Source organism: Alexandromys fortis, unplaced genomic scaffold (genome assembly GCF_014885135.2).
Source record: "Alexandromys fortis isolate MF-2015 unplaced genomic scaffold, M_Fortis_MF-2015_v1.1 scaffold_111, whole genome shotgun sequence".
NCBI classification, from domain to species: Eukaryota; Metazoa; Chordata; class Mammalia; order Rodentia; family Cricetidae; genus Alexandromys; species Alexandromys fortis.
Window position 1 is genome coordinate 992004 of NW_026067996.1, and position 21584 is coordinate 1013587.

A 21584-nucleotide genomic window follows, 5' to 3' on the forward strand; every position below is an offset into this window, starting at 1 on the left:
CGGACTGCTGTGAACCAGGACCCACCACTGCCTCCGGCCTCGGCTTGTACAGTTTACAATAACACAACATTTAGTAATTATGACTTTGGTTTCCTGGTGGCTGAAGAGATGACTCAATGGGTAAGAGCACTTGTTGTTATTCCAGAGAACCCAAAGTTCAATTCCTAGCACCCACAGGGTAGTTAGTAACTATCTATAACTCCAATTCCAGGGGATCCGACACCCTTTTCTGGCTTCCGTGGACACTGCACACATGTGGTACATAGACACACATGCAGGCAAAACCCGACATACATTGTAAAAATAAAAGGTTTGTTCCTCTACTCTCCATGGGTTTGGCTGGGGCTCTCGCCCTGTCTACTGTGTGCACAGATGTGCCCCTGCTGCTGGCTATTAACAGATGTGCTAGAATGCTGTGACAGAGTCTCCCTAAATTCAACTGCTCAGATCACACAGCTGGTTCTCACACCTGTGACAGTTCTGACAGGTGGTCCAGCCTGCCATGAGAGCCTGAAAGGATCCTCACACTCTAGTGCTCCTCAGACTGCCTCCCTCTTCCTCAGGCACAAGAACAAATCCGAGGACATATCTTAGACAGACTAACTCCTCTCTTGAGCCTCAGCTCCTAGATGCTCTGACCCTCATTTTCCTGACCCAAGGCTCAGCTGTACCGCTTTGCTAAACCCCAGAGCAAGCCAGTACTCTGAGACGAGACCAGCTTCTATGGCAGTATAATGTGTGGGTTTTTTTTTTATTCTTGTTTGGTTTTGTCACTAAATTTTACACATTTATCCGCATCCCTGATATTTTATACAGGGAGGCCAGTTTCACTCATATAAAACGAGGACAGTTTGCCTTCCAGGGTTGTTTGGAGTTCAGTATGCACGAGGCTTTTGGGACTGACCTGGCCCACGACAGGCATTCAGTAAGAGCTGGTGTTATCTTTCAAGTCTCTCAGCTCCCCCAGAAGGTGGACTGTCCAGATCATCCCCTGCATCTCTAGATGTAGCAGTGAAAGTCCAGAGAGCTGATTCAACCTTCCTAGGCCAGGATGCTGGCAAAAGACCCGTCTCGGTTGAATACAGGCTGGAGCCTCATGATAGATAACAAAGAGATAAAGAAGACTCCCTTCCTAGTTTATAATAAACACCGTACCCTCTTCCTGAACAGGTCTAAAGCAATTTTGAGTTATAACTTCATTGCCTTATCTACTAAGATCCAGGTTCTTTAACTCCTAGCACATAGGCTCTGTCACATGGTGTGGAAACTCCCTCAAACTTCCAAGAACAAGAAATTGTCTTTGTCCCCTAAACTGATGGCGCTGTCTCCTCGGGCTCCACCCTAACACCGCTGGCTCGTGTGGTGACTCTGGAACAACTTCACACTCCCAAGGGCATTTTCACAGTCTGTGCCATATTTTCTGAGCACTAACAACAGGCACACCGAAAGTGCTCCTCACAACTGTCCACGATAGAACTCCGCTGGCAAATACACGCTGTTGGTGCCCAGGCCAGAGCACCTGACTTCAATCCCTGCACCCACCCAAAGGCGGAGGGAGAAAATGGTCTGCACAGCGCTGTTTTCTGATCTACGCATACACACTGGCACGCTGCCCCCACCCCCTAAAAAACAACAACAAAAATATTGTTGGTTCCCTTCACGTGACCCTGGAGCCCCTGGACTCCCAGCTGCCATTCTAGCTCCTGGCAGTCCTCTGGTCAGCTGCCTCTGTTTGGTTGCTGGAGACAGCTGGGCCAACAGAGGCCCATTGTCTTTTCTTCTGGGCGCTATTGTTGGGGCTTCCTCCCAGGTTCCAGCCACACGGACACCCCCAACTGTCGGCAAACTTCCAGGGTAAGGATATAGGAGGAACTGAGACAGGAGAAATGAAATGTTCAAATATACAGAACTGTACCCTAAAGACGGGATCACCAGGCCTGTTCTACAGATAGGGAAACTGAGGTTCAAGGAATGTTATGACAAGTGGGGAGTGATTATACCAAGGTGAAAACGCCACAGATGGTACAGGAGTGGACGGCTGCACCACAGGAGGAAACATGCACCGGGGATGGCAGGTCCAGAACATACCCTCCACCTCCACACTGAGGCCAGAGGCGCGAAAAACGCAAAAATACTCGTGCTCACACCGCCTAAGCTAACGTGGGCTTATTTCTACCCTGGGAATGCGGGCGGAGCTGCGCATGACCACACCCCCTAGGCGGGACCCCCATTGGATGCCTCTCCTTGGCCGGCGCGGGTCTGGTTTCTGTGACGCAGCTGCAGGCCAGAGCTCCACCCCCAGTTCCCAGTGCCACGGAGGCGTGTTCTGCGCCGGGTCCGCCCACTGCACCCCTCCTACCCCTCCCCGTGCGGAGTGGCGGCCGGAGCAGGCAGGGCCGGCTGCGGGATGTGAGTGTGCGGGGTCGCGCATGGGGCCAAGCCCGGGTGTTGGGGGTCCCCGTGGGTGCGGCGGGACAGGTGGGGCGGAATGGGAGACAGGGAGGGCGAATGGTGGGTCTCACCTCCCCAGGGCACCGCTGTGGGCTGCAGATCTGCAACCAGGGCACAGCCTCCTGCAATCGCAATCGACGTCCTCTCCCCCGCAGCACATTTTGTCCCCAGCTTCGCAGATGCGTGAGCTGACTCGTGAGACAGCCACATTCCACCACCCTCATCCCGCCTTCCCCGGTGCAGGCCTTGGGCCTTGGCGCCCGCACTGCTGAATACACCTGGCACTGGCATGTGACCTTGGGCACACCTGGTCCCCAGAGCTGCTGTGAGGACTGTGTTGGCGGCGGGTTTAGGCAAAGCCAGTCAGGGTTCAGGGAAGAGCTGTTTTCATACTTGTTGGTGTTGTGACCTCCTGGCGTGAATGGGGAAGGGAAGACTGCTTTCCACAAGGAGGCCGCCCTCCATATCTGCGTCTGTCTCTCTACACACTGAAGGCCGCACGCAACACAGCTGTACCAGCATGTACCAGAGAAACGCTGGCCCATCGTGTACTCGCCACGTTACAACATCACTTTCATGGGCCTGGAGAAGCTGCACCCCTTTGATGCTGGAAAATGGGGCAAGGTGATCAACTTCCTGAAAGGTAAGAAAGTCCCTTCCTGCCCCCGCTAGACTTGCATCTGCCCCCTCCAGCTCCCTATCCTTACCACCCCTCAGACTTGCATCCTCCATTTCTTCTCCCCATCCTCATCCTTATCTGCCTTCTGCCCTGCTGTTAAAGGGCCTTTGCAGGCAGGCTGCTAAGCACAAATGGACCATGTCTCATAGTCTCTCCAGTTAGATCTAGTCCTCATCTCCCTTCCTAAAAATCTAGAGCAGGTCCCCACCTCTGCATCGTGCAGAAAATAGTACCAAGTTAGACATTGATAACACAGCCATTCTGTTGGATTTGTTTTTGTCCCTCTGGTGGCCTTCTATCTGTGGCAAGTGGTACAGCTTTCCCCTCTGCAGTAGGTACCAGCCTGAGCATCCAAAGGGAAACAGAGTAGAGAGCATGCAGATGATGTGTGGTGTTGGCGTGAGCCTGGGACGCTAGCCTTGCGCATCTGTTGCCCGCACAAGTGGTTTCCTGCTGGTACACACTCTGCAGGCTGGATTCCTACCTCAAAAGAAGGGTCCCTCATCTCCCTCAGCTGGGAGCGAGCAACCAGGCCCTTTTGCTCCTATTCCCCTGAAGATGAGGGAAGATGGGAGGCAGGACCACAGAGCAAGCTCTTTAGAGGCCCTGACAGGAAGGGAGCTGAGTCTAGAGGTGTCAAAGGTCATGGAATGCTGTGGAAGGGAGCAGCTGCCGGAATGTGTGTGTAGAAGTGAATGGGACAGGTTGATTCACTGAAAATAGATCCTAGATTCTGATTTCTCTAGAACCAGAACATCACGACCCAGTACTCTGGGGCTGTGCTTTCTCTTAGCCTCAGTTTCTTTTGCAAAATGAGCTGAGTTTTTGGTAAGCATGTTTGGCAGATACTAGACATCTTCAAGCCTCTCAGACATTCTGATGTCCCCTGTACCAGCTACTCCTGTGTTTTTGCATATTTTTAAATGACCTAACCTTGGGATTTTTTTAACTTAAATTTATTTTAAAAAGGAATCTTGTGTCATCAATGTGGGAAAAGGCAGTTTCACTTGCCATAAATAGAAGGTTCCAGAAGAAAGGCAGTGCTCTGAAAGCAGCAGTTGTTTGACTCTGGCTTGTTCTGCCTGTGAACCACCGCTCTTCTTTGGTTAGCAAGGATCCCCCTTGAGCAAGGCTCAGACAGAGGCTGAGGAGAGGCATGATGTCCTAAGCCACCTGTTGAGGGAGAGTTGCTAAGAGCCTTTTCTCCCTTGAGAGCATTCCTGTTCCTTGTGCCACTTGCTTCTGGAAGTCATCCAGTTGTACCTAAGTTTACCTGGTGACTGTCAGCAACACAGAAAATATGGAGACTGTTGTATGTTCCAAGCTCAACACCTAGAGGCAGAGGACCTAGTCACTGGCCACACTGGCCTAGGGAGGCAGCCATTCTCAGAATACCCACAAGTTCATTGTGTGCTGAGGGGCTGCCAGAGGCCAGCGTGCAGCCTGGGGAGGACCTAGGGGCAACACCTGGCCCTGAGAGTCAGCAGAAAGGGAGCAGGGGCTTGCTCTGTGGTTCCAGAAGAGAAGCTGCTGTCGGACGGCATGCTGGTGGAGGCGCGGGAGGCCTCGGAGGAGGACCTGCTAGTGGTGCATACGAGGCGCTATCTCAACGAGCTGAAGGTACAGTACAGGGATTTATGGGCTTTGGACAGGCGCAGTGACTGGAGGAGGGGCAGCTTGGATTTAGGGGAACCTACTCCTGCCCCTAGCCCAGAGAGACATGGGAGTCTCTAGTTCCTAAGATACGGAGGGACTGTAGGAAGGTGTATCTGTGGGTAGTTAGCTCCCCATCTTCAGGGTTTGTGAAAACAGGGAGGTGCAGACAGAACCCCTCAGAGGATTTGGGCATGTCAGTGACTTTCAGCCTGTGCCCTGGACAGGCCTCAGGGGCCCTTTCTGGGATTACTTTAGTGGGAGGGGGACACCAGCCCTTGTCCTGTCCACTGAGGCCACCTTACTGTGGCCTGTTTTTGGAGTGGGCTGAGATGCTAGTCTAAGGACTTCTTGTAAATGTAAACTCTTGGACTAACAATGGGTATGAAACTCCCCAGGGTCCAGCAGGGGATAAAGACCTGGGTGGGGGGAAGGTGGAGGTGTATGGGGTGAATTGTAGATCTTTCCCTCCCACGTGGGTCATGTGGTTGGTTGCCACACAGTGGGACCCAGCATGACTGCAGTGCCCGCTTTTCCAAGAGAAGCCACATGCTGATTATTAAATGATATTCTCGGATTTCTTTCTATTTTTTTTTGCTTTGGGGTTTTGGGGTATGGGTGGTTTTTTATTTTTTATGGTTGTTGGGATTGAACTGAGGGACTCACACATATTAGGCAAGCACCCTATCACTGAGCCATACCCCAGCTGCCTACTCTGATTCCAAATGTGCTAACTGTAAGGTTCTTAAATCCCACATGCAGGCCACATTGGACTACCACTGTCTGCCCATGGCTTCTTGGTACAGGAGGTCACTGCAAGCTCCTGTTGGGAGCTGGGTCTTTAGTACATATTTATGTGGCAGGTTGGCGTGGGATCCTGTGTCAGAATCCATGACTGCCAGCCCTCCCTGGCTGGGGGTGCATCAGGGTGCTATTGATTCTCTGCTTCAGAGTGTGGGAGCCCTGACCCCAGGCTTCCTGTTAGAGTCATCTTGAACTCAGGATTCCACAGAGGTCAGAAGTCAACAGGCCCCTTCACTCTGTCTGGAAAGACCTTGGCTCATAAGTGGGCTGTGCCTGCTCAAGGTCATTACTGGGGAGCGCTGGCTAAGTGTGGGGAGAACCCTTGTAGGCATCTGTTCAGGACTCTTACCTGTCCAACCATGGCCTGAGCTGTGAGAATTCTAGATGAGCCATGGCAGTGTGAGCTCACAAAAGATTGCCAGGAAGAGGCTGCACCCAGGCTCCCAGGAGAGAGGTGTGAGGCGTTGGCCGGAAGCCCAGTGCCTGGCTGCCCTGGTTTCCTGGGGCCCAGACATGTGTGGTTAGTGCACAGCCCAGGAGCCTGGCCAGGAGTGCAGACAGAGAGGGGAAGGCAGGGGTAGATACTCTGAGTTTGGACAGGAAGAGACCAAGCATGGGGCTGGGATTAGGCTGGGGCTGGTAGGGGGTTACCAGGATCCCACCCGTTTATAAAACCTTCAGGGAAACTTACAAGGCAGGCTGCCTGTCTAGTTTTGGTCCCAAAATCTGGAAGCAGTGTAGTCTGTGAGTCCCAAACAGAAAGTGAGACCGGAGTAGGAGGACTTAGCTATATCAGCGTAACATAGGGGTTCACCAAAATGATGAAGAGGTAACAACATTGGGCTCGGAGCTCCCTGGTAGCCAGAACAAAGGGAGAAACATAACTTTTATAATATACCAGGTCTTGTGTGGCCTGGCTAGCCAGCCCAAGGCTACATTAGGTCTGGCTAGCTGAGGAGGAAGCATGGATTTTATCCTGAGTACTATGAACAAGTTTGCAGCTGGGGAGTGATGGGTGAGGTGCTGTTGACACTCAGGCGAGACCTGTTCGTTATCCAGTGCCACAGCTCTCTCACCCATGTCTGCATCATCTGTCCTTTTCCTCTGCTATAGACATCCCAAGCGGTGTCCGGCAGGTCCCTTCAGGGTTCTCATAGTTGTTCTCGGGTCTGTCTATACCCTTCTCCCCTGCTTCATCTACTCTGTGCACACACCTGCCCTAGCCTTCATCCCTGGTCCTGGACTGCGTGGCCTTCCATCCTAATGAGCAGGGCCCCCAAAGAGGAAGATAACATTGGTGCAGGAGCACCAGCTGTGTGCACACCCCGGGGCTGGACCCATGATGGGTCACATCTTGTCAGCATGAGCACTGTTCCCTTCCTTGCTGTGAGCTCTAGGGCTGTGCCCTGGGAGCAGGTCAGAGCTGAAACAGCCTGATGTCTGATGAGCCCCATCATCATCACGTTCATTACCAGCATGCACTGTTCTGGGTCCTGCAGGGAAGGGATGGAAGCAGAGACCAAGTACCTCTCCAATGGAGAGCAGAGAAGAAACATAACTAGATGAACAGGCGCCAAGTGCTCACAGAAAGGGGGACAGTGAGGTAGGGTGTGGAGGACAGTGAGGCCAGCAGGCCTGGAGTGAGGGAAGGTAGTCTAAGTAGGGGCCACAAGTCCAAAGGCACTGTGAGAGGGAGGGAGGCAAACCTCAGGGAGAGGCTATGGGGAATGAGAACCTGGGACTTTGACTTTGTTGGTTCTTCCCCTAAGACGCCCATCTCTACTTTTCTTAAATAAAAATGTGGTTAGTTACATATGACACAATCCACCGTCTTAAAGCAGCATTTCCATCATCCACCATGTGATGTCATGATCACCCTGAAAGAAAACCCTGACCCTACAGAGCACTTGGTCCTCCCTGCCCTCTGCCCGGTCACCGCCCCTCTCTAGTGTGCCTCCACAGACTCTCGTACTTTGTACCCAACTTTATACAGATGGAATCAAGCAGTGTGTGCGCTTTGCTGTCTGGCTTGCCTCACTACACCTCACACTGGGCAGGTGCCACGCATTCTCCTTCCCAGTGTGGCTGGGATTCAGAGCTTAAGTATGCAAGGCAAGCGCCTTGTCACCAAGCCATGCACAAATGCTCCACATCCCTCTTCTTGGACACGTAATACTCTACCACGTGCTGTATCATCCATTAGTTTATATACATGTGAGTTATTTCTCCATTTTGGCTATCATCGGTAGTGTTGCTATGGATACGCCCATACATATTTGTTTGAATACCCAGTTTCAGTTATTTGGGGTATACATCCTCCGTTTCTGTTCCACGAAAAGATCGAGCATAGTTATGAGTTTGAGTGAATGAGCTTATGGCAACCAAAAGCAAAATAACAAATAGCAGAAGCGAGAGAAGTGGGGGGGAGCTCAAGAAGACATTGAACCAGGATATTTTGATGCACAAAGCATTGAATTAGCTTGATTGGCAGTGCAAGAGAATAACAGAACCCAGGGGTCCCTGTGAGTTTAGGGTTTTTTCCTTTGTGGTTATTTAATTTTATTTTCTCCATACTGAAGAGCAAACCTAGGCAAGCACTTAATTACTAAGCCACTCCATCAATCTCCCCCCTTTAAAAAAAATAATTTAAAAAACTTTTAATTTTGAGACAAGGTTGGTCTGAGCTCATGGTCTTCGAGTTTGGCCTCCTGAGAGGGCCAGTAGTTTTGATTTAGATTGGATTGATGGTACCCCTCTGAAGGGGATAGACACAGATGTCATGTAACCTTGAATAGTGACACACGTGTGCTGGTGGCGGTATGCAGACCTGGTACAGCCTCTGAGCAGCGAGGAGGGGACAGGCCTCTGCAGCAGGGCTCCACAGTTACACCCTCATTCCAGACCCTGCTCTGCAGATAAGGAGGCAGGCACAGAGGCATACAGCTGAGGCAGAACCCAGATTGACTTGAAAGCCCTGTCCTGACCCTGCGTCCAACCCGACCATCCCTAAGCCCTTGCCCTGACCAAGTTAGTCCCAAGGCATTCTGGGTGGGCTCTGCCTGAACAATCTGGCTGTCCTCTGGCTATCCTGCCGCACATCCCAGATAATCGTATCTGTCCCGTGCTGCCCCCTCTACACCAGTGCCCTTCTCAGTTGCCCTGTCTTCTGCTGCTCCCCCTGTCCTATGTCAGCGCCACTGTGAGACCCCATACCCACTCACCCCCACTGTAACTACCATCTCCCTGGCCCACAGCCCACTCTGCCAAGCCCTTTCTTCCTCTTCTCCCAGAGCCACAGGATGCCCCGCTCCGATGTTTTATTCGGTCACCAACAGTCCTGCCTGATAAAGCTATCATGATTGGCACATCCGAGATCTGCTCCATCCCACCACTGGCCACGGTGGCTGGCCAGCATTTGAAATACGCCTGAAGTAACTGAGGCATGAGATTCTAATTAAACATGTATTTTTGTTTTGTCCTTTGAGTCAGGGTCTTGTGTAGCCAAGGTTGGCCCTGTACTCCTTATTCTTCTGCCTCTACATCCCAGCCCGGGATGGTGGCCATGCACTACCATACCACCTTTAGCTCAATTGACTCATAAATACAGGAAAGAATATATATATATATGCCCTTTGCTCTCAGGCCCAACAAGCCATTCTCTAGAAATTTAGAGAATATTCTAAAAAGAATATTGCATCCATCTTAACATACAATTTTTTTGTTTTACTCCCTAAACCGTGGCATAAACTTCTCTCAGAGTGGTAATACAACCTGTGTCATAGGCAATCTAGGCATGATTTATGTATGAGGATGTGCCCAGGTTCCATGTACATATGACTCCATTACACATGGGACTGGAGTCCCAGTGGATCTTGGCCAAGAAGTTATCCCCTGGGGAAAGCAAAAAACAACTGTCTATAAAATAATAATAATTATTATTATTATTATAAAGTGGCACTTTAATTGAAACATTCAGGAGGCAAAGGCAGGCGATCTCTTTGAGTTAGAGGCCAACCTGGTCTACATCATACTTGGACATCCAGGGATATGTAGAGAGATCAGGTCTCCAACAAAAGTAAAAGAAAAAGGACAGTAGAGAGCGTCAGACGCATCCAGTCAGGCTTCTACAATGCCCTGCAGAAAGGATTGGAGTCACCTGCTTGAAAAAAGTAAAGCACCAAAGTAGCTCCCAGCAGCTGGATGTGGAACTCGGGGGCCCTATGAGTTTTCAGTTCTGGTTTTGGTTTTCCTGTGTTTCTGAAAGTAGGCTGTGTTAGGAGACCAGGTCATGAACACGACTGGAGAAACTTATTTAGCCTGCCCTGCTGTGCCTAGATTCTGTCATTCCTGAACTCAGTGCTTTGCCCTAAATTGCCTCTTTGGCCCAATGTCTGCATCTGGGAACTCTTGCTCACTGTTTACCTTTTGTAGATGTTGCCTTCTCCACAAGGCCCTCTCCTTCCCATGAAGATGGATCACTGCACCAGCTGGCTTGTTAGCCATGGCTATAAGTGTCCCAGCACAAGACAAGACTTCAAGCCCACCTGCGTGACTTACAGGTCCTAAGTACTTGGGAAGTGCTTGCTGGCACTTGGCACCAGAGCCACTGTCCTGGTAGTTGCTGGGCAGTGGGGAGCTGAGAAGCCACATGGAGGCTAAGCCTTAGAGCAACCTGCAGTTCTTTTTACGGACACAAGAGGGCAGAAGAGTGCCAAGAACACCGACATCAACTTCATTGTGCTTAGATCAAAGCTGGGAGTACCAAGGTGGCTCACAGCTATCCCTCCCCAACAAAGATAGTATGCAGAGCAGGGAGCCGCCATGCCCAGGTCTGGCACCAAGTTTGACTTCCATGTCTCTTTCCACAGTGGTCCTTCGTGGTGGCTACCATCACCGAGATACCCCCGGTTATCTTTCTCCCCAACTTCCTTGTGCAGAGGAAGGTGCTGAGACCCCTGCGGACCCAAACTGGAGGCACCATCATGGTAGGCTGGGTGGGGTGTGCAGCTCCTGGCCCCCACCCCACTTTGCCCTGTAGTGTCCTTCCCCACCTAATAACAATTTGAGTTGCTGTGTGTGTAACCCAGCAGAAGTATATTCTACAGTAGTCGCAGACTGGAAAGCTGGCCGACGGACACTGTGTGTCTCAGTCAGTGAGGTCTGTCCCAGCCATGGCCAGTGCCCTGACACTGCCACATTTTGTATTAACACTCGCCCTGAACACCTGTGGGATTCAGCCACCTGCCTATGATATTTCCACAAGCAAACCGTCTCTTTTCCACTCGAAAGCCACAGGGAAATCCTCAGTTCACCTCACTTGAATTTCTGATGTTTTCTTTGTAAAACCAGGAGGGCCGTCCCAAACCCTTCTCCTGCTGGGCTGTCTGTCTCTTCCCCCCCCCCCCCCCCCCCCCCCCCCCCCCCCGTTGGCCAGATAAAATTTGCAGCTGGTCTTCTGAGGGATGGGGAGAGTGTCGCCTGGTTCCTCCCGGGACCTATTCTTGTCCCAGAGCTGTACTGAAGAAGTGAATGCATGCTTGCCTCAGGGCTAGGCCTGAACTCCTACCCTCTGCTTTTTCCAAAGGCGGGGAAGCTGGCTGTGGAACGAGGCTGGGCCATCAATGTTGGTGAGTAGTGGGACTTCAGAATGGCTAGCCTGGTGGAGCTGGAAAGGGTGTGGGGGCAGAGGGACAGGAAAGCCCCCAGAGCCAGTCAGTAGCCTGAAAATGAGTATTCAGCCTTTTTATTCCTGTGAAGCCCCGGCCAGTTTCTATCTGCTGAGGAATATTGTTCTGAGAATGCCCCTGCCTAACATGTACTGATTTCCAATGATAGGGAGTCCTCTCCTACCCAGAGAGCCTGTGCCGTCCCTTTGAGAGGTCCTGGGCAGGTCCCCTGAGCATGTCTGTGTGAATCAGTTGCTTCCATGTTGGTCTCCTGAAAGACTCAATCCTTCTGGGGTCTAGGCCAGTGGCTAGGGCTTAGTCATGTGAATGGATATGCCAGGTTTGGTGCCGCCCCAGGGGCTCTGAGAACTGTGCTCCCCAGCTCCGTGGGCTCTTTGTGGCCCTTGCACGTCTGTCTTCACAGTCCTTGACAGCTGAAGAACCTTTTCCTCGGCAGCCTTTACTTTGCTGTGGTATCGTTATCTTGTGAGGAATTGAACATAGTGAGAAGGTGCTGGCTTGGGCACGTTGGTCTGTAGCAGACCCTGAGCCCTTTTTGTGAATTCTGCATGGAGGTGGCCATGTTTTCTCTTGCTTGCATTATCGGGTGTTCAACATTAGACCTGGCATAGCCGTGGTGTTAAGATATCCAGTCACACAAACACTTGGCTGATTCATACCCTGCGTGCCTTTAACATGGTTCCCAGTTCATGAAGGGCCACTTCTAAAAGGGAAACTAGGGCCTGCTCAAAGTTGAGCATCTGAGTCCTGATCACGGATGGTGCTGCTATTTCTGGTTGTGTTCTCCGGAAAACTTGTTGATCTTCTCTGTGCCTGAGCAGCTCATGTAAGAGGTACTGGTGAGATGGAGCTCTCTTCTGGGCTATAGAGAGGCTTGGGCAAGCCCATGCCATTAGGAGTCCCAGGGGTAAAGCAAGCCCTTTGTCTGCATGGCCCCACTTCCACTGCAGGGGTGGGGTAGTTTTGGATCCCCATTTTAGAAGGTTCCTATAATCCTGGGTCTCCAGGAATACAGGGGGCAGTAGCAGCTTAATAGCCGTTCTAGCAGAAAACTTACAACAGCCTCTCTTCGGTCCGAATCAAAAAGGGCTCCCAGACTGTGTCTCAGGGTTGGGGATGGCAGGGACAACTGTGGACAGCAGAAGGTATTCTTCCCAGTCTTTTCTGTCCACCACTAGGAGAATCTGGGTCCATGACAAGCCTGCTAGAGCTGCCCCTTCCTGGCATGGAAGCTTAAGGGCAGTTCAGCTGGCTGACGTAGTCTCTGTGGGAGGGGCCCTTTCTGTGGGGTGAGGTGGCTGTTGTGTTGCAGCTCTGGAGGGAAAGATATCCTGACCTGTTGGGAAGTCAGGCTATACTGAAATTGGGGTGCAGTGGGGGGTGCCCTGCAGGATGTAACAATCCTGCTCCTTTCCTAGAAAGAGCAGCTGAGCTCTGTTGGGTCCCCCTAAAGGAACATCCATTTCATCTGCTCCAGTCCAAGATTTTCCTTCTTCTGCTTCTCTCTACTAAAGGGAAAACCCCTGTGAAAATGTAGAAATCTCGGATCAAGTGACAAGTTACTTTTCCTGCTCCACTCCCAAGGGAGTTTCCCAGCAGATGTAACTGTTTCTGTTTTTCTCTACTGGGACTCCCTAAGGGAATGTCTCAGCAAAGGTTCTTCTGCTCCAAGAAGGCGACAGATCTTCACCTAAAGCTCTTTTAAGAAAGAGAATTATTTGGGAAGGAGTCCAGGAAAGTAGCTGCTTCTGCCAGGGTGGAAAAGGACAGCCCCCAACTGAACAGGCAGGGGGGCTTCTTATGAGCACAGTTTTCCCAGGGCTTTTCCCAGATTTTCTACCCAGGGCTTGGTTGCTTCATGTTCAGTTGATCAGGGACAGTGTTGGCTCTGGTTTCTTTCACTGTCCCTTCTTAACCTTTTGGCTCTGTTGTCAAGGCTAAGGCAAATTTCCTTCACTGGTTCTTGTTCTAGGACCAAAGTATGTTTCTTTGGTTCTGGTTTCAGAGTCAGGATGCGCTTGTTTGGTTCTGGGATCAGGGCTAACGTGTTTCTTTCATTGGTTCTGGGTTCAGAGTCAGTGTGTTAGATTTCCTGTTCAAGGATTGGTTGGTTTCATGCTCAAGGATTGGTTGGTTTCATGCTCAGGGATTGGTTGGTTTCATGCTCAGGGATTGGTTGGTTTTGTGTTCAGTTCATCAGTGGCAGAGTTGACTCTGGTTTCAGAGCCAAACTGTTTCTTTTCTTTCTTTTTTTCTTTTTTTTTCTTTTTGGCTCTAGTTTGGGGGCCAGTGCATATTTCTTTCATTGGCTCTGGTTTCAGAGTCAGGGTGGATTTCTTAGGTACTGGGTTCAGGACTAAACTGTTTCTTTTACTGGCTCTGGTTTCAGAGTCAGGGTGGGTTTCTTCAGCTGGCCCTTTTACCCTGCAGATATGACATGGAGGTGCCTCTTGGCCTGCAGTGGTGATATGCCCTGGTGTTCTGTTCACTTGGTCAACTGGAATTCCAACAGGAAGGGGACGAGGGCATGGTAGGGACTAGAGGGCACTTGGCCCTGACTCTGACCATTGCCACCATCTACCTTCCTACAGGTGGCGGCTTCCACCACTGTTCCAGTGACCGTGGAGGAGGCTTCTGTGCCTATGCAGACATTACATTAGCTATCAAGGTGTGTCTGAACCTGCAGTACCTTACTTCTAAAGTCCTCCCGTAGCTTCCCATAGCTTACCACACACTCCAGGGAAGGGAAGCAGGCTCACAGCGGTGAGGGGCCTCCTCACAGTGGAGAAGGACAAGGACATCCCTAGCTGCTCAACCTGGCCAGGACTCAAACTGAGTCTGGCACATTCCTGCCACTAGAAACCTGTCTGTGGCAGGAGGGAGCCTCTGTTGGAAGTGGGAGGAGGGACAAGCAGGTTTCTGGACAGGAATAAGGGCATGGCTGCAGGAGGGAGGGAAAAGAGGAGGAGGGGGAGGAGGGGTAAGGAGACAAGACACTCTGCACAGCTGCTGTTGATTTCCTATCCTAACCTCCCCACCTCCCCTCACTGAACCCTTGAGCATTACAAATGAGGAAACTGAGTGAAGGTCTCCTCGAGGAGGGAGAGGCATTAGGATTGAGCATTATAGAATGAGTCTAATTTTGGGGATTTAAATTCCATGACTATTGGGGCTCATCTGTCAACCCCACATTTCCTGGAGAATCCAGGATTTGATCACCCAACTTTCAGGTTATAGTATACTGCCTGCCCCTAGATCCTTTCCTGACCAACTCCTGCCTCACTCACACACACACACACACACACACACACACACACACACACACACACACTTCTCCCAGCACCCCAGTGCTCTTGGGAAAGCCATGTCTTGCCCACTGTCCTTCTGGCCCCTCAACCCCTTAGTCCTGAAAGGCTGGGTCCTCTGGCCTGTTTGGTCTTCACATGTCCTCTCTCCCTGTCAGTTCCTGTTTGAGCGGGTGGAAGGCATCTCCAGGGCTACCATCATTGATCTTGATGCCCACCAGGTGAGTTACTCTGTGGGAGCCCAAGGACTTTACCATGGTGAGAGTCCCCCTTCCAGTGTCCCTGGCAGCCTCTTTCTATCAAATGGCCCCACACTGTGGGGTGCCCTCCTTCTGGAATCGGTCCCAAGTGTGTTTCAGTCTGTTTAATCTGCTCTTAGTTTCCCTGTTGGCAGCTCAGTCCAGCTAGGGTGGCAGTTCCTCCTCAGTGCTCCTGACCTTGACTCCAAGGGGGCTCACTGCCTCCTGATGACCACTTGTACACCAGGCAGGAGACTCCTCAAAACCCTCCACTGCTCTCCCTGACCGTTCTCTGCTCCAAGTAAACCAAGTCACACATACACAGCCCTTTACACTTTGTTCTCCAGTCCCAGTTCCATCGAGGGTAGTGGGGCCAGACCCTGCCCTGTTTCGCAGAGAGGGTGAGAGACAGGGTTCTGCAGGTTCTGAAGGAGGCTACTGGGTCATGTCCGCAGTGTGTGCAGCTCTGCTGTGTGACACTAGATCCCCCCTTCCCGAGAGCCCCTGCTTGAAGTGACAGTTGTGTCTGTCCACAGGGCAATGGCCATGAGCGAGACTTCATGGGTGACCGGCGTGTATACATCATGGACGTTTACAACCGCCACATCTACCCTGGGGACCGCTTTGCTAAAGGTAAGTTCTGCCCCATCTCTGTCTTCAGTGTGTGCTTGTATGGTTATGCCACCTCGTTTACCTCCAGTATTCCCAGGAAGTGGGTGCTCCCACTGTACCCACAAACACATGGAGACCTGAGAGAGTCACTCAACCCCCAAGACCACAGAAATCCATCCAGGAAATACACCCAAGGACTCCTCAATAGAGATGAGCATAGATGGCGAGAGAGAGAGAGAGAGAGAGAGAGAGAGAGAGAGAGAGAGAGAGAGAGAGCAATAGGAAACATAAAGGTGGCAGAAGTAAGCTCAGAAGATTTATGTCTTAGATTTCTAGACTGCAATAAAAGACCGTGACAATAATCAACTTGAAGGGCAGTCTATATTTAGTCCATTATGAGGGTCAGAAGCCATGCTACTTACTGGCTTGCTCAGTTTCTTTTCTTAAACCCAAGGACCACCTGCCCGGGAGTGTTATCACCCACAAAATACAACACAGCACAATTGACCCCTTGTCATCTTGACACACAAACACATCACCATTCAGCTATAGCCTTTCCTTTCCCATGTGACCCAGGATAGTATGTTAATAGTAATATCACCTTATCAAAATTCCCAACTTTTCAAAGCTCCAGTCTTTAAAGATTCAAGCACTTTAAAAATTCAGTCTCTTTAAAACATCCAAAATCTCTTTCAAAGTTTCTCTAAAATAGCCAAAATCTTCCCAAAATTTGAGTCTCTCTAACACTTCAAAGTTTCTTGAAAATATCGACAGTCTGATAACTGGGTTCCTAGAAATTCAAAATAAGTTAAACACTTTTTTATTTTACTCTGAGAGGGAGGAACCAGGGCACAATCACAGTCAGACCAGAGCAAAACCAAACTTAACAATGGAAGAAGTTCAATGCATCTGGGACTCACTACAACCTCTGGGCTCCGAGGGGCCCAGGCCCCTTCTCCAGCTCCAGCCTCTACAGTATACACAGCTTGCATCCTAGGATCAGGCAATCTCCATTCCACAGCTGCTGCTGACCTTGGTGGTCATGTCATGGCACTAAGATCTTCAGAATTCTGGATTCTACACTGTGACTCCAATAGCCTCTCCTGGCCTCTCTTCGGGGACCCTTATCCTGCCACATGGTGCCAATCCTCAGCTTTTCTCCATGGCCCCTTCATGGAGAAAAGATTCAGTACCAGTCTTACCCTCCAAGCCCCCACAGAAAAGCACACTGAGCCATTCAGTACGCAGTGGCTTTCCTAGCCCAAGGTTAAAAATCATTACAATCTTCCCAAAGTCTGTCACAGCAATACCCCCATGACCTGGTACCAAAAATGAGGTTAAGAAGATGGGCCGAGTTCAGCTTTCAGCTCCCATATCTGGTGGCTCACAACCACCTATCGTTCCAGCTTCAAGAGATCTGATGCCCTTTTCTGGCCTCTGAAGGCACTGTACTAGTGTTATGCACCTCTATAAGCTTGTAATTCAAATATAATAAAATATTTTTTAAAAGCAGCAAAAATGGACTCAGTGCATAACCCAAAGGCTCTGAGACCTGATTTAAAATCAGCAGCCTGCCCGCTCCACAGGTAATGTGCTCTCTGTCAGCCTTCTGTCTCGACGGCAGAACACGAAGCATAATTTTGATGAGGCCAGCACCATGGGTCAGCAGCACCGGTGGAGTGGAGCTGAACGACAGCTGGAGAGGAGCAAAGATTTGCCTTGGCCCATAGCTTTCGGTCCTGGTTACGTTGAGATGGCCCTGTTGCTTTGGGCCTGCCATGTTATAGGGCACTGTGGCTACACATGTGATAGGGCAAAGCTCGCCTCATGATGGCTGAAGGCAAAAAGGCACACGAGAAGGCATGGTCCTGATATATTACTCCCAAGTGCATCACTTCCTACACTTGGTCCAACCTCTTAAAGGTCCAGTCACCAGTAGTATCATAGGCTGTGAACCGGACTTGCAACAGATGGACCTTTGGGGGACATTTAAGATAAAACCATGGCACAGTGCACCACTGGTTCTGCCTAAGCTGACTCTGGACTACTTGGAGCCTGGTCTTGAACGTGTAGGGTGTGTCCAGCATTGGTAGGGCCTGAGGATAGGTCTGTAGGCCCTCTAGGCTAACTGTCTCAACTTTAATCACCTGCCCTCCCTTGGGCACCCCTTTGCCACTCAGCTTTGGTGATGTGAGAGGCCAGACTGAGATGGAATCAGTCCTGCTACGAGCTTCAACAAGTCCCCACATCTTTCCCATCCTCAGCCTTGTTTTTCCTGCCTTGTACTCAGGGCTATTTGTGTCTCTTTCCCAGAGGCCATCAGGCGGAAGGTAGAGTTGGACTGGGGCACAGAAGATGAGGAATACCTGGAAAAAGTGGAGAGGAATGTGAGGAGGTCCCTCCAGGAGCATCTGCCTGATGTGGTGGTGTACAACGCAGGCACGGACGTCCTCGAAGGGGACCGCCTTGGGGGGCTGTCCATCAGCCCAGCGGTATGTCCTGACGTTGGGGACCACCTTGAGGATTTTCCCATAGCAGAGGTCATGTTCTGACTGTTTTAGTTACCTTATGCTGCTGTGATAGATTACCCTGATAAACATGGCAGCTTTGAGGTTCAGTTGGACTCACACATGGTTCCTGAGGGAATATGGTTAATCATGGTGGGGAAGGCATAGCAGCAGGAGCGCAAGGCCAGCTGGACAGTCAGAGAAACAACATTGCATGTGCACACAGGAAGTAGAAAGAAAGAACAGGAAGTGGGGCCCAGTTATAATGTCAAAGCCTACCTACAGTGGTGGGCGTACTTTCTCCAGCAAGCTCTCCAACTAAAGGTCTGGAACCATCCCAGATAGCATCACCAGTTGGGGACCAAGTGTTCAAACCCATGAGCCTGTGAGGGACAGTTCATATTCAAACCACAACACTGACCCTACAGCCACCTAGGACATGTATCCGTCAGCCCAGAAATCTTGACTCTGGGGGCCATTTTGGGCATTTGTCTATCTGCCAACCTGTGTGCCCTGGCCATGGTGGGGCAGGGAAGCTCTGAGGTTTGGCAGCAACAGAAAATATGGGCAGTCTTATGTCTGGAGAAGATGGGCTGAAGCAGCAGCAATTCAGAGCAGGGCTAGACTTAGAATAGTCCTTCTCGACACCGTGGGAACTCGAGCCTGTCTGACTTTACCCTCCCTGTCTTCCCACAGGGCATTGTGAAGCGAGATGAAGTGGTTTTCCGGTTGGTCCGAGCCCACGATATACCCATCCTAATGGTGACCTCGGGTGGGTACCAGAAGCGAACAGCCCGTATTATCGCCGACTCCATCCTCAATTTGCATGACCTGGGGCTCATCGGGCCTGAGTTTCCCTGCGTCTCGGCACACAGCTCCAACATCCCCCTGCTTCCTTGTGCTGTGCCCTGACGGCTACCCACAGAGCATTACCATACCTGTCCCCCATCCCGTCCACCCGCCCACCCGCCTGTGTTTGTTGCTGTGAAGACAGCTGCCAGTGAGCGTGGAGGGGCAGGAAGAGCAGGAGCCAGCCTTGTTGGCCGCTCCTCCACTCCCCACCAGGTGCCCGAGGGTCTCTGGGCCCTGGGGTGGAAGAGCTGAGTCCCAGGGGGAATGCCACGCAGGATGCAGGCAGGTCATGAAGAGTCAGGGAGGACAGCTTAGCGCCAGCTTCAGGGAGAAACCCCTAGGATAGGGCAGCCTGCTGTCCAAGTCATCCAGAAGATGGACCTTCCCCGACCTAGTTGGTTCACTCCCTCACTTCAGTATGGAGAGGGCCTGCTGGGTGATAGTGCCCATGGGTCTGAGGAAAGTTTCCATACCCAGCCTCCAGGGGGCGCTGGGTTCTCAGCCAACAGGCAGGCGGTCCTGGTAAGGATGTGGAGGCCTAGGGAAGAACACTGGGATTCTCGAGTTTGGGTTCCCTTCAGTAAATCAAGGTCCAGACCTGTATTTTTCCAAGCCCCTTTATGGTGATAGGGTGGGACACTGAAGATACCTAAAGCCCCTACTTTGGCAGTAATCTCCTCTGTTCAGCATAGAAGCAAATTTAGGGGGGAACGCTTAGCTCAGTAGTGACCCTCCAAACTGGAGCTTTTAAGGGTCTGCTGACCAGGATGGAGAGGAGAGGAAAGAGAGGCCCAGCAGGTAGGAGTCATGTGGAGGCTGGTGGCCAAGCTAGCCCTAGGTGGGACTTCCTAGAGAGAAGGCAGCGAAGGTGACATTTGAGTGCAGTGGCTGCATAGACCCCGGGTGACACTTTCCACTGGCCTCATCCAAAGTGCCAGTTTCCATCTCTGTCTGCGGCCCCAAGGTCTACTGCCCTCTGGCCATTTTACGTTGAAGGGGACAGCCAGGGCTCTCCATGACCTAGGCAGGAAAGCACCCACCCCTAGCCAGGCCAGTGATTGCCAACTTAACCAAAGGCACAGGGGTAGGAGGATGTGAGCCCACCGGGCTTTCTCCTGCCCTGGATCTGCCCCAGCTACAGGACTCATGTTCATTACCATGTGGGGTATTCCCACAACCACCGTGGTGTCCTTCATACTCCCTCTGCTGGAGTGGGGAGGATGCCAAAGCCACCAGTTGTCCAAACCACAGACCTGGACCAGACCCCACAGTACACCCCTCTGCCATGGTCTCTCCTCATCTGACTGGAGGTCTCTCCCAGGACGCTGGGGAGTGGGGACAGCGCAGTTTGTCATTGTGGAGTTTCTGTCAGAATGCCATTCAGGCTCCAGGTTGTTTATGTGCTCTGAGGTAGACAGTCCTGCCTCCTGAGGACCACTGGAAATAAAGATTCAAAATTTACCAATCCAGACACTTAACCAGGGTGGCTGCCCAAGATGGGTTGTTGTTTTTTCCTCTATCGATGGAGGCCTGCGGATAGCAAAAGTCCCATTTTAGCAGATAAGGAAACGGAAGCCCCATAAGGAGGGCGAGGAGTTTGCCCCAGACCACATGTCTTTCGAACAACAAGCAGGGTTACAACCCTGTTCTGTCAGCTGTAAAAGCTTGAGGTTCCTCCATTACAGGGTGAAGGGTAGAAGCTGCTTATAGTCAGAGTGGGTGTGGCATCTCTGGCAACAAGATCACTGGGGTTGGGATCTGGGGAAGTGACGGGTGACAGGCAGGCAGATCTGGGCTAGGATGGTGGCTCTGCACAGTGGAAGGGGCCCAGCTAGGGAAGTGGGTGGAAGGGTCTTACAGACCTGTGCTGTCCCAGGGCGGGTCTCCTGGTAAGCAGAGAAGACAGAAGAAACGCGACAGCTTGTCAGAGAGACCAGGATGCCCCAGTGACCCAGCTGGATGAGAACTGGGATGAAACCCCAAGGGGGCATGAGGGTGTGAGCGCATGGATAAAGGCTAGCACTGACAGAACTGCACAGGTGCCAGGCGTTGGCTCAGGGTGGCATCTCATAGGTACAGGAATGCAGGCAGGAAGGGGTTAGCTCCTTGATGAAAGTCCTGAAGTGAAAGAGTGGGGATTTGAACCGAGGTCTCAGCTCAAGTAGTCTGCAAGCTATCTCCTCATTTGTATCATGGGGGCTATAGAAAGACTTGTCCAAATGCCTCCCGTAAGACACCATCCTGCTGCACCCAGCCACATGTACTAGCGGAAGCATCATGCCCACTGGAAGCAGGTGCTCAGATTTGGGGGCCGTGTAAATTGCCCTCTGAACATTATCCCAGGAGAGGCCTATGATGCAGTTGGTAGAGAACCTACCTGACCTTCATGATTTCTTGGATTCCACCCCAGCATTGGATAAAATGAGGGCGGTCTTACTCATCTGTAATCTGGACCTCGAGAGGTGGAGGCAGATGAATCAGAAGTTCCAGGTTATCCTTGGCTACAAATCAAGTTTGAAGCCAGCCTGGGTTACAGGAGAACTTGTCTCTAAGTAAACAGAACATGAAATCATTAGAGCTGGGCCTGTAATCCTAGCACTCAGGAGGCTGAAGTGGGATTATTTGACAGTGCAAGGTAAGCCTAGCCTTCATGGTGAGTTCTTGGCTGTAGATGAGCCTAGTTTAGAGAAATAGAAATAAGGAATAAGAAGGAAACAACCCCAGGAGAACATGTAGACTCTTGCAGAGGCTGGCGGGCTGCTGTGATCAAAGGCAGAGACTGGTTGGAGGCCCCG

The 21584-nt window shown here is 51.3% G+C and overlaps 1 protein-coding gene across 1 annotated transcript; it reads left to right on the top strand.

The window, feature by feature from the left end:
* The first annotated feature begins 2289 nt into the window (after window positions 1-2289).
* On the top strand, window positions 2290-20248 carry Hdac11 (histone deacetylase 11). Its single transcript, XM_050160316.1, has 10 exons — window positions 2290-2409; window positions 2946-3094; window positions 4650-4750; window positions 10456-10572; window positions 11172-11214; window positions 13866-13942; window positions 14738-14800; window positions 15355-15451; window positions 17744-17922; window positions 18634-20248. Coding segments are annotated over exons 1-10 (1044 nt in total). The 5' UTR covers window positions 2290-2407; the 3' UTR covers window positions 18850-20248.
* The last annotated feature ends 1336 nt before the right edge of the window (window positions 20249-21584 follow it).

Coding starts and splice junctions, on each gene's coding strand:
- Hdac11 (XM_050160316.1), top strand. Junction 4,751..10,455: donor GCTATCTCAACGAGCTGAAG/GTACAGTACAGG, acceptor CTCTTTCCACAG/TGGTCCTTCGTGGTGGCTAC. Junction 15,452..17,743: donor TGGGGACCGCTTTGCTAAAG/GTAAGTTCTGCC, acceptor TCTCTTTCCCAG/AGGCCATCAGGCGGAAGGTA.